The sequence below is a fragment of the Gopherus evgoodei genome, chromosome 1, assembly GCF_007399415.2.
Source record: "Gopherus evgoodei ecotype Sinaloan lineage chromosome 1, rGopEvg1_v1.p, whole genome shotgun sequence".
Classification (NCBI taxonomy): domain Eukaryota; kingdom Metazoa; phylum Chordata; order Testudines; family Testudinidae; genus Gopherus; species Gopherus evgoodei.
In genome coordinates this window covers 246,631,286-246,648,071 of record NC_044322.1, presented here as the reverse complement: position 1 = coordinate 246,648,071, position 16,786 = coordinate 246,631,286, and the positions used below count along the sequence as shown (strand labels likewise).

The 16,786-nt window shown below is 43.1% G+C and overlaps 1 protein-coding gene across 4 annotated transcripts in view; it reads left to right on the top strand.

Moving 5' to 3' along the window:
• The window catches only part of PIK3C2G (phosphatidylinositol-4-phosphate 3-kinase catalytic subunit type 2 gamma), a 335,543-nt gene that overhangs the window by 181,071 nt on the left and 137,686 nt on the right, over positions 1 to 16,786 (top strand). For all 4 annotated transcript variants that reach the window (XR_003997645.1, XM_030541961.1, XM_030541971.1 and 1 more), the window contains 3 exons: positions 3,208 to 3,388; positions 11,305 to 11,412; positions 13,716 to 13,808. Coding sequence is in view for 3 of the 4 variants with exons in the window: in XM_030541961.1 (XP_030397821.1) it covers positions 3,208 to 3,388; positions 11,305 to 11,412; positions 13,716 to 13,808 (382 nt within the window). In the remaining variant the exon portion in view is untranslated. The remainder of the gene's footprint in view (positions 1 to 3,207; positions 3,389 to 11,304; positions 11,413 to 13,715; positions 13,809 to 16,786) is intronic.

Below are 16,786 nucleotides of genomic sequence, written 5' to 3'. Positions count from 1 at the left end.
TGATGAGGGCTGTATACTCACTCTGAACAGGCTAGTGCAGAATGGGTAGGAACTGCCCCTTGTGATTACACAGATTCAGTGGGCTGAACTGCATGCAAAGGGGCATGATCCTAGATAGGAACAGCAGCCCCAAAGAGCATACCTGCAGGAGTAAATAGTACCCTGCTTCAGCCCAGTATTGTTACTCACACAAAAGCTATTTACTCTGGCTTTGTGGAAAGGGTGAATTTCACCTCCTGTGAGTTAGGTAAGCTAGAAATGACGTGTTTACTTCTTTACATTGCTATAGTTGAGACAGGTTGAAACTCCCTGTCTGCACAACAGCTGGCATTGCATCAGCAACAATCATGTTGAAAAAACAGTTATCAAGGACAGTTCTGATAGAATTGGACTAGAATGGTTTCGCTCTTCAGAACGGCCAGTGACTTTTAAGAAATATATGTTCTGGTTACAACTGTGTTAAGTCACACTATGGAGTCTAAGGACTTGACTACACTTGAGAGTTACAGCGCTGGTGGCGGCTTTACTGGCGATGTAACGTACTCCCTATCCACACTGGCAAGGCACATACAGCACTGTATCTCCCTGGCTACAGCGCTGGCTGTACTCCACCTCGACGAGAGGAATAAAGAGAACAGCGCTGCTCTTGCAGCGCTGGGGTGCCAGTGTAAGCAGTGATTAATCTTACTACACTGTAACTGACCATCAGAATCTTCCCATAATACTTTTTAAGTAAAGATAACACTCTTTGTTTTGTCGTGATGCCTCTCTTTGTTTTATTGTGAACTCGGGGCTCCCGGAACTGCTTATCTAAAAAACAAACACAGCTACTGTTTGCTCGAGCGGAGGCAGGGAGAGGATCCCCTAGTATTTGCTTGAGGAGAGAAGCATCCCGGAGGTAGGGTGGGAGGGTCTGTTTTGGAGCAGCTGCTTATCTGGTCTGAAGGCTATTTGCATTTAGTGAATGAGAGAGCGGTGGGGGATGGGGTCAAAACTTTTAAAATGGTTGAAGGTTGGAGCTGTGTATCTTCAAGTCCTTAGAACTTGCAAGGCAGGGAGCTGACACAGTGTCAGCTCCAAAAATCCACTCTCTCTATTTCTCCCACGCTCCCTGTCACACTCCACCCCACCTCCCTCTTTTGAAAAGCACATTGCAGCCACTTGAACGCTGGGATAGCTGCCCATAATGCACCACTCCCAACACTGCTGGAAATGTGGCCACGCTGCAGCACTGGTAGCTGTCAGTGTGGCCACACTGCAGCACTTTCCCTACACAGCTGTACGAAGACAGCTTTAACTTCCAGCGTTGTACAGCTGCAAGTGTAGCCAAACCCTAAGACACAGTTTTTGAACCTCAGCGACTCTAGCTAGTATCAGTCATCATGCATGAGCTGTTCGAGTGAGTGAGGATGGCAACAGAAGCTCTGCCACTAAGGGTGTGGAGTCTGTCTGTACGCTGGAATTTATCTCCCACAAGACAGTGCACTGACACTTTATATTCTCGTTCAGCCCAGAATATAATTATTTGTTTGCAATAGACTATACTAAGAAGTGTCATTTCCAACTCCTAGGGGGAGAGAAGATGACAGACTAACTTACTTGTATCTCCTCCCTTACATGTCTAGGCATTACTAGCAGAACACTACAGGTACTTTCAGTGTTTGCAGTGCTTACAAACCTGTAAAAATTCAGATTCTTTATGCTATTGGGAAAGTTTGTCAGAAACCAGCAGGTGATATTATTCTGTATTGAATTGTCACTTTGTCTGGGTCGCAAAGGAAGCTCCAGGGGAGCAATTGTCTTATAAAAGACAACAAAGAACAAAAAATGTCAGCAGGGAAAAATATGTAAAATCTTTACACTCTTCTTTTATTCAGTTAAATCAGAACAGAGATTTCAGGCACAAAATATATAAATGCTTGGCTGTGGTAGCTTTATTGTAATGCATTGACAAAAAGGGGCAGAGCTAAGGGGTGTAGGGGAGTCCCAAGTCATGTTCTGACATCTGTGCAGTAAAATCTTTTTTCTGCTAATGTGTGTCATATTAATATGTGTATGCATGTTGTTCCTTTAAACCTTAAAAAACTGGATAGCTTTCAGTTGGATAACCTCAGATAAATAAAGCTGTTCTTAGTGTTCAGTGGCCAGGTCAGCTAGGGAAGCTACGTTGGGGCTCAGGCAGGGTTACTGGCAGAGTGAGGTTTTGGGGGGGTCGGACTGTGGGAGGATCATGAGGCTGGGAGTGGTCTAATGCTGCTCATGGAAGGGGAGAAGAACGAATCAGGAGATAGGCAGAAAGCTAATTACAAATTAGCTCTATATCTATGCAGACCAACAAAAGGATGACTTTTTTTTCAGTCAAACTAGCATACACCAAGATCAGCTCAAATGATCTTAAAGGTGTTGAACTGTGTCTACTTGGAAGTTAAAGGTGTGGTGGCGGGAAGGGCAGTTCAAATTGAGTTAAATAAATTCAATTGAAAAAAAGCATATTTTTTCCCCATGTGGACAGGGCTGTGGATGGAGGAGAAAATTGAATGAGGCTCAAAAGATCAATATACTTGTTCTTTCACCCTACCCCTTAGTCAATGTTGGTGATGACTCAAGCCATAAAACTTCCCCAAAGTTCATCAGAATCAGAACTGGGTTTTTAGTCTGGATCCACCTCTGACAAAGAAGAGATGGATGCAGTGGATGCACATAAAAAGTTAACTCAGGGTTTAGAGGTTTTATGGATTTCAGGAATATTCCTGCACTTAAAAATGGTGAATACAGCTGAAACTATAGCACTTTTAAGACCAATATGAACTTTTTAAATGTACCCACAGTCTGCAAGGTCTGTGTGTGCACATGCGCAGTTGCCGTGGTGGGTATTGTGTATATATGTATAAAACTGGACAAAAGAAAGTAGAAAATACATTCCTCTGACAAATGTTTCTTTTAGAAATAAGAAGCAAGTCAGGAACTGCTCTGTGGATGGCAATAAGAAATAGGTTTCTATCGATTTTACACTCTTGGAATCTCATTAGTTATCAGATGGAACTTGACTGCTGCCAACAAATAAATATTTTTTTCACTCTCTCCTGTTAAACTGCCCAAAGCCACCAAATACAGATTAGTCTGGAGTACGTTCATTGTTCTTGCTAGAGGTGGTATAAAAAAAATCAGTTTTAGGTACACAACTTTTTTTCTCCATCCTCCCTTCAGGCTGTTAAAGGATGCACAGAATGAAGCTCATTTCAAAAGCTGGTATCAGAAACTACTAGCTGCTGTCCAATTCTGCGCAGGAAAAACCTTAAATGATGAGTTTTCTAAGGAGAGGAAACTTATCAAAATTCTGGGAGATGTTGCTGAAAAAGTCAAGGCTGCCAGTGATCCCAAAAAACAGGTTTGTTAAGATTTTTTTTTCCTTCTCTATGTTTTGTACGAATAACTTTTAATTTTGAAGCGATTGCATCTCTCTCTCCTAAACTGCATTTTGTTATACTAAATAGCTCCATATTTTGAATAAAAAGTCCCCCAAAGTTTGTGCTATTCTGCACTCATACACATTTATTGGTTTGTTTCCTTTTGTGGGAGGAACGTAAACTCTGCTCTCTAATTAGTGTGTGCATAAATCCCAAGGCTAAGCTTCTTAATTATATAAGTATGGGTACCATTCCAATCTTCCAGTTCGCCTTGGCAAAGCACATAAACACCTCAGTATTTGTGGTAGTCTATATACTTAGCATAGTGATCACCAAGAATCCTATAATAATAAGTACACCGCTACCTCAATATAACACCACCCAATATAACACAAATTTGGGTATAACATGGTAAAGCAGCGCTCCGGGGGGGGCGGGGCTGTGCAGTGCACTCCGGTGGATCAAAGGAAGTTCAATATAACATATAACGCAGTAAGATTTTTTGGCTCCCAAGGACCGCGTAATATTGAGGTAGAGGTGTATTTATAAAGGCATTTATAAACATTTTGACAGCCACAACTGTAAACTATTTTTAACGAGCTGTAATCCCTGAGCCACAGTTACTGTCTTTGGCCCATATTCATATCATTCATATCCATAACCTTTTGAGCCACATCACTAAAGGTGGCCAAGGATGATGTCTCCAACATCCATCAATCTGTTAACCAAGGTAAAGCCCAAACCTCTTCTGAAAATGTTTGTCTTTTGAATTTAGTTTGTTTATAGCAGGGAGATCTCAAGACTCTAGTGCAGCAGTTCTCAAACTTTAGCAACATGAGGACCCTCATTTGATTTAAAAAATTTTTGGGACCCCCCCGCCAAGCCTCCCTGCTCAGCCCTTACCCTGCCCCTTCTCCAAGGCCATTCCCCCTGCTCACCCATCCACCCTCCCTCTGTCACTCACACTCCCACACCCTCACTCACTTTCACCAGGCTGGGGCAGGGGGTTGGGGTTCAGGAGGGGGTGTGGGGTGCAGGCTCTGGGAGGGAGTTTGGGTGTGGATTCTGAGCTGAAGTAGGGGGTATGGGTGTGAGAGTGGGTGAGGGCTCCAACTGGGCGGCAGTTACCTCGGGTTGCTCCCAAAAGAGACCGAGGGAGCCAGGGGGTCTCCGTGTGTTGCCCCTGCCCTCAGACACTGCCCCTGCAACTCCCATTGGCTGCAGTTTCTGGCCAATGGGAGCTGCAGAATTGGCGCTCATGACAAGAGCAGCACACAGAGACCTCCTGCCCTGCCAGAGACTCAGAAACATATCAGCAGTTTCCAGGACCAGCGCGGAGCCAGGGCAGGTAGGAAGCCTGCCTTAGCCCCACTGCGCTGCCAAACTTTTAGCATGCAGGAGGCACTGGAGGCATGCAGGAGGGAGAATGAGGAGTTGGAGGGAGGGAGGGAGGGAGGGGGAGGAATTGATCAGCGGGGCCCACGGACCCCCTTGTGGCCCCCCAGGTGGTCCACGGACCCCTGTTTGAGAAACACTGCTCTAGTATTTAGTGTCTCTTTAAAAGTTTAATGTTAAATCTCTGGGAGATGCTAAGTGCTTCCTTTGAGATACTGAACATCCTCAGTTCTCAACAAAGCCAATGGGAATGGAGGGTATTTAACATCTCAAAGGAGGCACATGGCACCTATTAATAGATAGAAGATGTATTCCCTGTTCCAAAGGGCTTCTTGTCCAATATATGCAGTTTGCATGCAGCTAGGCATAGTCTAAGTTTAGCTCACTTGGTTACTGAAGCAACCATTATTGTTACTTAACTGATGTCTAAACTCTTTCTTGCTGAGATCTCAACCAGACAGACCAGAGAGCCAAATAAAGTTAAGACCTACCACTGCATGTTGTCAGAGTCTGGACTCTGGTTTGCCTCTACTAAGGACTCAAGGATTAAAAAAAAAAAAAGACAGAAAACGTAGACTCATAGACTTTAAGGTCAGAAGGGACCATCATGGTCATCAATCTAGTCTGACCTCCTGCACAAAACACGCCACAGAACTTCACCCACTCACTCCTGTAATAGACCCCTAACCTCTGGCTGAGTTACTGAAGTCCTCAAATCTTGGTTTAAAGACTTCAAGTTACAGAGAATCCACCATTTACACCAATTTAAACCTGCAAGTGACTCATGCCCTGTGCTGCAGAGGAAGGCAAAGAAAAAAGAATCCCAGGATCTCTGCTAATCTGACCTGGAGGAAAATTCCTTCCCAACCCCAGATATGGTGATCAGTTAGACCCTGAGCTTGTGGGCAAGACCCAGCAGCCAGACATCTGGGAAAGAATTCTCTGTTGTAACTCAGAGCCCTCCCCATCTGGTGTCCCATCACCAGCCATTGGAGATATTTCCAGCTAACAGTTGCAGATCAGTTACATGCCATTGTAGGCAGTCTCATCATACCACCCCCTCTCCAGACATTTATCAAGATCAGTCTTGAAGCCAGTTTTTGCCCCCACTGCTCCCCTCGGAAGGCTGCCCCAGAACTTCACTCCTCTAATGATTAGATACCTTTGCCTAATTTCAAGCCTAAACTTGTTGATGGGCAGGTTTCTATCCATTTGTTCTTGTGTCCACATTGGCACTTAACTTCAATAACTCATCTCCCTCCCTGGTATTTATCCCTCTGATGAATTTATAGAGAGCTATCATATCTCCCCTCAGCCTTCTTTTGGTTATGCTAAACAAGCCAAGCTCTTTCAGTCTCCTCCCATAAGATTGGTATTCAATTGCTCGGATCATCCTAGTAACTCTTCTCTGCACCTGTTCCATCTTTCTTCAACTTGGAAGATCAGAACTGCACACAATATTCCAGATGAGGTCTCACTGGTGCTTTGAATAATGGTACTAACATTTCCCTATCTTTACTAGAAAGACCTTGCTTCATGCATCCTAGGACTGCATTAGCCTTTTTCACAGCCGTATCACATTGTCATCTTGTGATCAACCAATACACTCACGTCTTTCTCCTCCTCTGTCACTTCCAACTGATACGTCCCCATCTTATAGCAAAAATTCTTGTTTTGTCCCTAAAAGCATGACCTTGCACTATTAAATTTCATCCCATTTCTATTACTCCAGTTTATGAGATCATCCAGATCTTCTTATCTGATAATCCAGTTTCCCTCTATATTGGCAGTACCTCACAACTTTGTGTCATCTGCAATTTTATTAGCACACTCCCACTTTTTGTGCCAAGGTCATTAATAAAAATGTTAAATAAGATTGGTCCCAAGACCAGTCCCTGAGGAACTCAAATAGTAACTGCCATCCAGCATGTCAGTTCACTTTTCAGCATGACCCATAATTGTCTCTGCTTTAACCAGTTCCTTGTACACCTTTCAATTCTCATATTAATCCCCATCTTCTCCAATTTAACTAATAATTTCCCATGTGGAACTGTAGCAAATGCCTTACTGAAATCCAGGTAGATTAGATCTACTGTATTTCCTTTGTCTAAAAAAATCAGTTATCTTCTCAAAGAAAGAGGTCAGGTTGGTCTAGCACAATCTATCTTTTGTCAAACCATTTTGTATTTTATCCCAGTTCCTGTTTACCTCTATGTCCTTAACTACTTTCTCTTTCAAAATGTGTTCCAAGAGCTTGCATACTATTGAGGTCAAACTAGCAAGCCTATAGTTTCCCATATCATTTTTTCCCCTTTTCTTAAAAATAGGAACTATATTACCAATTCTCCAGTCATAGACTCATAGGTCAGAAGGGACCAATCTGATCATCTAGTCTGACCTCCTGCACAAGGCAGGCCACAGAACCCCACCCATCCAATTTTATAACAACCCCTATCCCAGGACCAAGTTATTGAAAACCTCAAAATTGGTTTGAAGACCTCAAGCTGCAGAGAAACCACCAGCAAGCGACCCGTGCCCCACGCTGCAGGGGAAGGCGAAAAACCTCCAGGGCCCCTGCCAATCCGCCCTGGAGGAAAATTCCTTCCCGACCCCAAATATGGCGATCAGCTAAACCCTGAGCATGTGGGCAAGAGTCACCAGCCAGCACCCAAGAAGGGATTCTCTGCAGTAATTCAGTTCCCATTCCATCCAACATCTCCCCGCAGACCATTGAGCAGACCATTGAGCAGACCTATCTGGTGGTAATCCAAGATCAATTGCCCAAATTAACAATCCTATCATAACATCCTTAAAAATCCTTGCTTATTGGACTTGAAATTTAATATGCCAGTTCCTTTAATATGCTGGGATGGAGATTTTCCAGGCCCCCCGATGTAGTCTGATTAAGCTGTTTGAATTTGACATCCACCTTGGCTGTGGTAATTTCTACCTCTGTATCCTCATTGCCATGGGTCACCCTGCCATAACCCCATAACTCTTCACTAACCTCATTAAAAACTGAAGCAAGGTATTTGTTTAGGTTTTGGGCCATGCCTAGGTAATCTTTAATCTCCTCTCCATTCTCAGTGCTTAGTGGTCCCACTTCTTCTTTCCCTTGTTTTCTTCTTATTTATATGGTTATAGAACCTTTTACTATTGGTTTTAATTCCCTTTGCAAGCTCCAACTCTGCTTGACTTTTGGCAGGTCTCACTTTATCCTACACTTTCCGACCTCCAAGAGGTAGCTTTCCTTGCTGATCCACCCCATCTTCCACTCCTTGTAGGCTTTCTGCTTTCTCTTAATCACTGTTTGAGATGCTTGCTCATCCAGCTTGATCTGAAACTCTTTCCTAAGAATTGTTTCCCCTTGGTTGGGATGCAGGCTTCCAACAGCTTCGGCAACTTTTACTTAAAGTAATTCCAAGCCTCCTCCACATTCAGATCCAGTCCACTTCCCTAACTAATTGCCTTAATTTTTAAAGTTAGCCCTTTTGAAATCAAGGATCCAAGTGGCAGATCTATTTTTTGTTTATTATTCCATTTAGTTAAACTGAATTAGCTCATGATCACTCGAACCAACGTGGTCCCCTACAACTAGTACCAAATCTAAAATGGCATCACCTCATTTTGGTTCAGCAACTATTTGGAGAAGAAATCTGTAAGCTATCACATTCAGGAAAATCTGGACCCTACTATTAGTAGTAGCACTTGTCCTCCAATCTATATTTGAAAAGTTAAAGTGTCCTGTAATCACAGAATTCCCAGTAGTATTTATTTCATTAAAAATATTAGAGCTCTCTTTTCATATCCAAATTGGATCCTGGGGATCTGTAGCACACCCCAAGCACTATTCCAGGGGAACCACTAGTAGCTTTCTTCCCCAAAGTGATTTTGACCAAACAGACCCCGTCTTATCCATTCCATTACTTCTAATTTCTTTACAGTCTACCTCATTATTTATATACAATGCTACTCCACTACCTTTGCCTTTTTCTGTCTTAAGAACATAAGAATGGCCCTATTGGGTCAGACCAAAGGTCCATGTAGCCCAGTATCCTGTCTTCCGACAGTCTTTCCTAAACAGCACATACCGTTCAATACCTGTACTTCAGTCATGACTACTATTCCACCATGTTTCTGTTAGCCCCATAATATCTGGTTTCACTTCCTACACCAGTAGTGCTAGTTCCTCCATTTTGTTACCCAAGTTCCTTACATTGGTGTAGAAACATCTTAATTGTTGCCGCTTGGCTTCACGGACGTTCCTTGCCCAACTGGGTATAGTCATTCTACTGCCAGTGTCACCTATATGACTGGTATCAGTGCTATCCTTCCTCTTAATGTCCATTCTCCATTGCTGTTTCTTTTCTTACTTGATTTTCCTCCCTTTCAATGTTAAAATCAGGCATGGAGATTACATGAGCATTTTCAAACCTTCTCCCCTGAATTCCTACTTTAAAGCTCTTTTAGTCAATTGTTCCAATCTCCATCCCAGAAGTCTATCTCCCTCCCTACTCAGGTGGAGTCCATCCCATGAGAACAGTCCTCTGTCCATGAATGCCTCTCAGTGATCGGACGTCCCAAAGTCCTCCTTATAGCATTACTGCCTGAGCTATCTGTTGATCATCATAATCTTCTCCTCCTCTAGGGACAGGCAGAATCCCACTGAAGATCACCTGAGCCTTCATTTCCTTAAGCATCTTCCCCAACCTGGCATTGTCTCCCTTGATATGTTCCAGCGAGAATCTAACAGGATCATTTGTTCCCACATGAAGGACAATCCAGTAGATTCTTTCCTGTTCCCATTAGGATCCTCTTCAGACTCAAGTCCACATCCTGTATCTTAGCTCTTGGCAGACAGCACACCGTTCTGTTCTCTGGATCAGCTCTGGTGAGAGACCTGCCTGTTTTTCTTAGCAGGAAGTCGCCAATCACATAGACCTTTCTTTGCCTGGTGATGGTGTGATTCTCCGGCCTTCCTCCTGTTCTTTCTGGCTGAGACTCCTCTTGTCTTTTATTTTCCCTTGCAATCTTCTGTGAGTCTTCCTGTATCCTCCTGGGGCTCTGAACTCTGAGTATCTCCATAGGCTCTTCCCCTCTTTCTGTAGGACTTATAGGCAGGGCTGGCTCCAGGCCCCAGCGCGCCAAGTGCATGCTTGGGGCAGCATGCCGCGGGGGGCGCTCTGCCAGTTGCCGGGAGGGCGGCAAACGGCTCCAGTGGACCTCCCGCAGGCATGCCTGCAGAAGGTCCACAGCAGCCTCGGGACCAGCAGACCGTCCGCAGGGTCACCTGCGGGAGGTCCACCGGAGCCGCTGGATCGGCGAGAGGCAGAGCGCCCCCCCCCCCCGCGGCATGCCACTGTGCTTGGGGCGGCAAAATGGCTAGAGCCGGCCCTGCCTATAGAACTAGTTGCTCTTGTCTTCTTCCTTGTCCTCTCTCCTTCAGTTACAGCCTGGCTCTGCCCCTTCTTCATTTTCTAACTCCGCAAACCTGTTCCCCTTATCTAGCCGGTCTTTTCCTCTGCTTGGTTCTCGTAGTCACATGCTTCCACTGGCCACTTTCCTCAACCATTAGTCTCTCCACCGAGTTTTTCAGTCCAGTTTGCATCTGCGAATCTTCGCTTTTCCCTTCAACCTCCTTTGTTTCATCATTTGCTCAAATCCCCTTTGAAACTCAACCATAGTTTTCACCTGCATCTCTAAGCCTCAGATCTTCTCTTCCACCAACTCTATCAGGCCGAACTTCATACAAATGAAGCACTTTTCAAGTACCCCACTCCAGGATCCATGTACATCCCATAGCTTCCACATCTCTGGTCATCTTCATTGTGTCTTATAGTGCGTGGGTCACTACCACTGCTGCCTCTGTATCTCTCTTAGCCTTCCCACCTAAAGTACTTCCGAGGGGAAAAAAATACAAAAACAAACAACAAACAACCAACAAAACCAAAAACCCAAACCAACACCAAAAGAAAACCAGAATGCCACACCTAAACAAACTTTAACATAAAAAGACACAGTGATTTGTCAGAGTGAAAGATTGTGCATGCCACTGTAAGAAGAAATCAGTAAATGTGTATGACACCTTTTTGGTACATCAAGAAGCTATAAAGCCAGAAAAACACAAACCTTGTAATTGGCATACCTACACTTAGAAAGGGGAGGCAAGGCAACAGTCCTGAAGCAAGAAACCACTCATTGTGAACTTGGTTAGAGAAAAATGTCATAAGAAAAAATGCTGTTCAGAATAAGATGTGCTTAGCTGAAAAGCTGCTGAGGAGGACACTGTAGGCAACAAGGGCACAGATGCATACCACGATCACAATTCTTAGTCTCAGTTACTGCACATTGGTGTAATCCTATTAACTTTTATGAGGTTGCATTAATATTACTAAGACCAGAAATTTGATTCACTATCTTATTAAAATATAGCAAGAGAGTCAGCAATTAAAAAACTGCTGTGATGTTGTTTCAATTTGTCATAATGATTGATGTCTCACAGGAGGTACTAAAGATGGAAATCAACAAACTTAAGCAGTTCTTCCAGGAGGTAAATGTTTGCCGGCTTCCCCTGAATCCTGCAGTTGTTGTACGAGGCATAGATGCAGATGTAAGTCCATTTTACTCTATAGATTATTTTATTTTCAGTGTAATAAGTACTAGGGAATGAAATGTTGCATGAACTAGGTCATGATCCTGCAAATCTTTATTTATGAGTATCCCCTTTAAGCTTTGGCATCACATAGGCAGCTATCCACAGGACTGATATTTTTATGGATGCCTTCAGCCCAGCTAGGGGGAGAGGTAGTATTTGCCAATTTAAGTGTGTCTCTCTCCCCTTACAACAGCAGCGTTGCAATGGAGACTCAAAATTGTGACTAGCATGGTTCCAGCCTGGCTTTCCTCAAAGCAGCTTTTATGGGGAAGGAGGTATCTGCCTCTTTAACAGTGCCCCCTGATGCAGCAGCTGGTTGCTGCCACAGAATGCAGATTCTTACTGGCAGCTCTTCCTCCCTGGGGCCTGATAGCCTTCAGAGATGAGGGGTGCTTAGCTGTAGCACTGGCCCTCCTCCCATTGAACATGTGAGATTTCGCATGGTAAATGTTTGCAGACTCAGCCACCTGTGCAAGTTATCCTTATTAAAAACTACTGCCGAATGGAGGAAACTTGTGTATTTTTTCATATGTTTGACTTCATTGACCAGACTGCCAGGACTGTGTCATTCATGTTTTATCACATACAAATGTCACACCAGAGGATTCAGTGTTGTTGGGGGAAGAAGTACCCAGCCACAAGGAAAATATAATATGTACAGATCTGAGGGGATTTTTAAGTTATAGCTTTATAATTACAGCACTGCTCTATAATTTTACTCTGTGGCCTATAACCCACAATGGACCTGATCTTGTGAGGAATTGAGCCCTTCAACCTTCTTTGACCTGTGACTCTGCCAATAATTGCTCTTCAGACTTGATGTCAATGAGTACTGAAGCTTCTTAGCACCCTGCTGGACTGGGCCAATTGTGGATAACATAAATCAGAAGAATTTTCGAGCTAACTGTTTCTCACTGCTTTCAGACTTTCTGGGAATAATGACTATTGGGGAGGTCTGTAACTATCCAGTTGAGCTATTGATACCACACCAGATTGGCCTGACTGACACTGAATCTTGATTGATGTGTGTGTGTGTATGTATTCATTTTCTTATATATATATATATTTTTGTCTGCAGCCCACTAGACTGAAATGCATGTTCTATTTCATGAACTCTAATATTTTTAGAATACTCCTAATAATCAAACCATAATTCATTTCAGCATTGTCTACTGGTTAAACTAAGAGTCAAGCATCCAGAATCCTTTTCCAGCTCAGCCACTGGTGTACTATCATACATTAACCTTTGGCAAAGTCTTTCAGTCACTCTGAGTGAAATCATTGCCCCATTGAAGAAAAACTCCTGTTGATTTCAGTGCAGTTAGGATTTCACCATCTGTGCCTCAAATTTATTCATCTGTAACATAGTATAATATATAGTTCTCAGACTTCACATGCGTGTAAAGAGGCTGAAGTAATGTTTCTAACATACTTTGAGATCCCTGGATGAAAGACAATGTATAGCTGTCTATATTATAATTTTTCTTCAAATTTTCCACCCTTGCATATGCCCAGTTCTGATTTTAATGGGAGCTGTGAGGTGCTTATTATTTCTGAAAAGTAGGCCATTGCTTTGTCTTTCTCAGTTTTTCTTTTTTTATTGTGGTGATAATAATACTTACCTAACTCACAGGGGTTTTCAAAGCTTAGTTCATTAGTAATTTTAAAAGCCTTTTGAGATCTTCAGGTGGAAGGCTCTATATGATGCCAATGGTCAGGGTTTAAGATAGGCTCCAAATAATGTAGATTATGATGATTAGAATTTGTTGCACTCCTAACCCAGGATTAGAGACCCATTAAAATTGATTTGCCTCCATAAGGATTGTAGGATCAGGCTAACCACTGACAAAATAAGACAAAAAAAAAATCTTTAGATCGCAGTGTTCACAAGTGCATTGCAGCCTTTGATTGGGTCTGCCTTACATCACTTTGGTCTTTCTAGTCCCAGCCAAAATGTAGCACTGAATGGCCTGGGGAAAATAAAAAAATAATCGTAGCGAAAAGATTACCTGAGCATTTCAGAACCTTTAAGAAGTTTGAATATGATGGTAAAGATGGGCAAAATGTCAAAGGAAGTAGAGATTCTTCTGTTCTGAACCAGTTCAACTATTTCTAATATCGAGGACTATTGATTTTTGTTACCTGTGCTGCTGATAAATACTTCAAGACACCACATCTTCTCAGGGAAATGTTCTACTGCTTTTACCCTACAGTATACTATATTTTATGTGTGTGTCTTTTTTTTTTTTTTCCAAAAGGCATGTTCATATTTCACATCCAATGCTTTTCCATTGAAAATCTCCTTCATCAATACAGAGACACTGAGTAGAAACATCAACGTTATTTTTAAGGTAGGTTATTCATACTAATAACCTCCAGTTCATTTTGTATGCAAAAAGTTAATTTAATACCCATTGAAAGGGAAGGCTTCAGTTCTTGAGCCTGAGGTGTTTGATTTGGCTGTGCTGCTCCGTTTTCATAATCCTATTTGATGCTAGACATTTAAGTACAGTATATTAAGGAAATATAAAGCATCCAAGGTTTTGACTGGTAGAAAATCAAATGCATTCTAGGAAAACAATGTGTGCTTTTAACTCAGGTTAAACAGTAAATGATAACATAGTGTATTTACCTTCTTGAGGTCTAAGGACAAAGTCCAGAGAAATAACTGTTCAAGGAAAGGACTGAATTGTACAGTAGCCCTGTCTAGCTGATAAAAGTACTACCATGCTGAAGACTGCATTTGGCACAAAACATATAGGACTCAATTCTGACTCTCCAAGTCAGAGTCAATGTGATGGAGTAGTGGTGCCAAGGGATCAGCCCATTCTCATCATGTGGCATGGCCCTTTAAGATTTGGAAAGGTCTGATGTATATACAGTGACTCAGGAGACAGAGAGAGGAACCGGTCCTGGGAATGAATGATGCTTGGGAGGAAATCCTGTCCCTGTGTCTTTAAGGGCCTGGGGCCAGGAGCCTTGCAAAGAGTCAAGAAAGAGGCTCCCTTCTCACCCAGCCAACTGGCTTTTAGGAAAGGGACTGTCACAAAAGCTACCTCCTCCCTCATGTTATAGTGCGTCACCACTAGCAGGAGAAGGCAGCCTGCTAAACACCCTGCACCTGAGGACTAACTGCGGGGAAAGGGCCAACTGAGGAAGAAGCTGGCTAAGAGGTGGCAGTGGGGGAGGGCAAGACCCCCCCCAAACACACACACTTAGCCCCTGACCAAAGCTTGGTGGCATAACAGCACAGCCTCTTTCCTGCTGGCATGATGAGGGGTGGCTGGGCAAAATTTGAGTGGCCTTGAAACCCTGTGTGTCTGCTTGGGCCCTTTGCTTTCTCAGTCCTTCTGGCACCCATGAATGCCAGCCTCCCAGTCCCCAAGGAAAAGCAGAGTAGGACTGGGTACAAGAGGGAGATCTCGGAGCTGGGGGCAGATCAATGTGGAGGGAAGAGTTTTTTGTGGAGCTGAATGCAAGAGAGAGAGCACAGATCTGGGTGCCAAGGCAGTGTGAGACTGCTCAAGACTGGGTATTGGGAAGTGACAAGGGAGAGTTCGGGGGTGGAGGCGAGGTGTGGGACTGGATTCAGGGCAGTGGAGGGAGAGCTCTGGATTCCTATCTTAGGAAAATTTTAATTGCATCCCTGAGAGAAGAGTAACTGTTTTGAACCAATCTGGTCAGGGTAATTGATTGAAAGAACCTTGAAAGGTTGCTAAGTGCAACATACATGTAGGACCATGAACGGCCACAAGGGGCATGCTGGAGAGCACCACCCCATGGCAATCATGTTATGGAATGATAGAGGAGGTACACCACTTTAATAATGGTATTAGGATGGATTAATCGCTGGCGTAACTCCATTGTTGTATTTGGAAGTAAGCCCAGGATTGTCATGTTTCCATACACAAAGAGAGAAAACATATGCTTTCAGTCTAAAATTACTTCTGTTTCAGATTAAGAGAAACAACAATAGGAAAGCCCCCTAGAGAAAACACGGTATGAGTGTGTGAGAGAGCTCTCTGTTTGGACCACAGCAACCTGAAGAGCACAAAATGGTTGCTGTCTCCAAGCAAAGGGTTAAGGGGTAGTTCTTAGAAATTAGAAGGTGCCCTAGTCAGAAAACAGAAGCCTAAAAATTTCATGCTACAGAAACCACCAGGGTGAAATTTGCATTTTATGCACATATGGCCTAGGAACAGAAATATCATTTCTGGCCAAACTGGAGGAAGCACCCTCATCTGCCTTTGTCACTTTTGGAAAAGGTGTATACCTGGCACTACTTACATAACAAACCAGTGGCTTAAAGTGGAAGGAGAGGCAGGTGCCTCGTCATGCCACCCAATGTACATCTCTGGGGCAATGAACACTGGCAGTGATGCCAATAGTGTTATGAAGTTCTCTGCACCTTCCCCTATCCAGCATACCGATTTAACAGCAACAGTAATTTGGCTCATAATATGCTTCATTATTTGTAATAGATAATGCTTAAATGAAATGGTAACTGTTGTTTTGAACAGTGGTGAGCAAACACAGGAAAAATTCTCTTCAGGCCTGGCTACTGAGCATAATTAATTGGAATCAAGATTAGCTGTAAACGAAAGGGAAATGGATTTTTAAAAAAATAGGGGGAAATTGATGTCTTCTCATTAAATGCCTGTAGACTAGGATGTTTCTGTAAAAGGAACATAATAAAGGAACAAATCATTGTAATGTAACTAAAGCTTACAATTTATGAAAGACTTTCCTGATGAAGGCTTGAAAATACCAGTTAAATCCAGATGCAATTTAGCCATTGAGGAGGAGGGGATGAATAGCAGAGCTTTTGTTTTATGGGCCATTTACCCAGCTACGGTAGAAAATAATCCCTTCATTAATTACAGGACGCAAGGTCCGATTTCTCTAAGATTGTTGTTCAACAGACTCCATGTGGGGAGCAGTCAGCAAGAAAATGCTAGTTGAAACTGGTTCTGAATCATGTCAGGGAAACCATTTGTATGTGTAATAAGGTTGCCCTGTAGTGTCAGGCCAAATACTTGTGCTCTCATTCCTGAAAAGGGATCTGCTATTGGATGGATTTTGAAATTTAACTAAACAAGGATCCAAGCTCCTGACCGCATGTGAAAGACCAGTAATTTCCATGTGAGTAATAAACTGCAAGTTTGCAGCAGGCAAAACGGCATATGGTACCGTTAGTGTGGTTGCCAAAACACTTCTTGTCTGTATAAGTCATCCCGTTCTTTCTTCCTTCTAATATAGTATGAACACTTTGAGCAAAACTGCAGGGATTTACTGCAAAATGAAGGTAGCTGGGGCTTTTGGCCTGGAA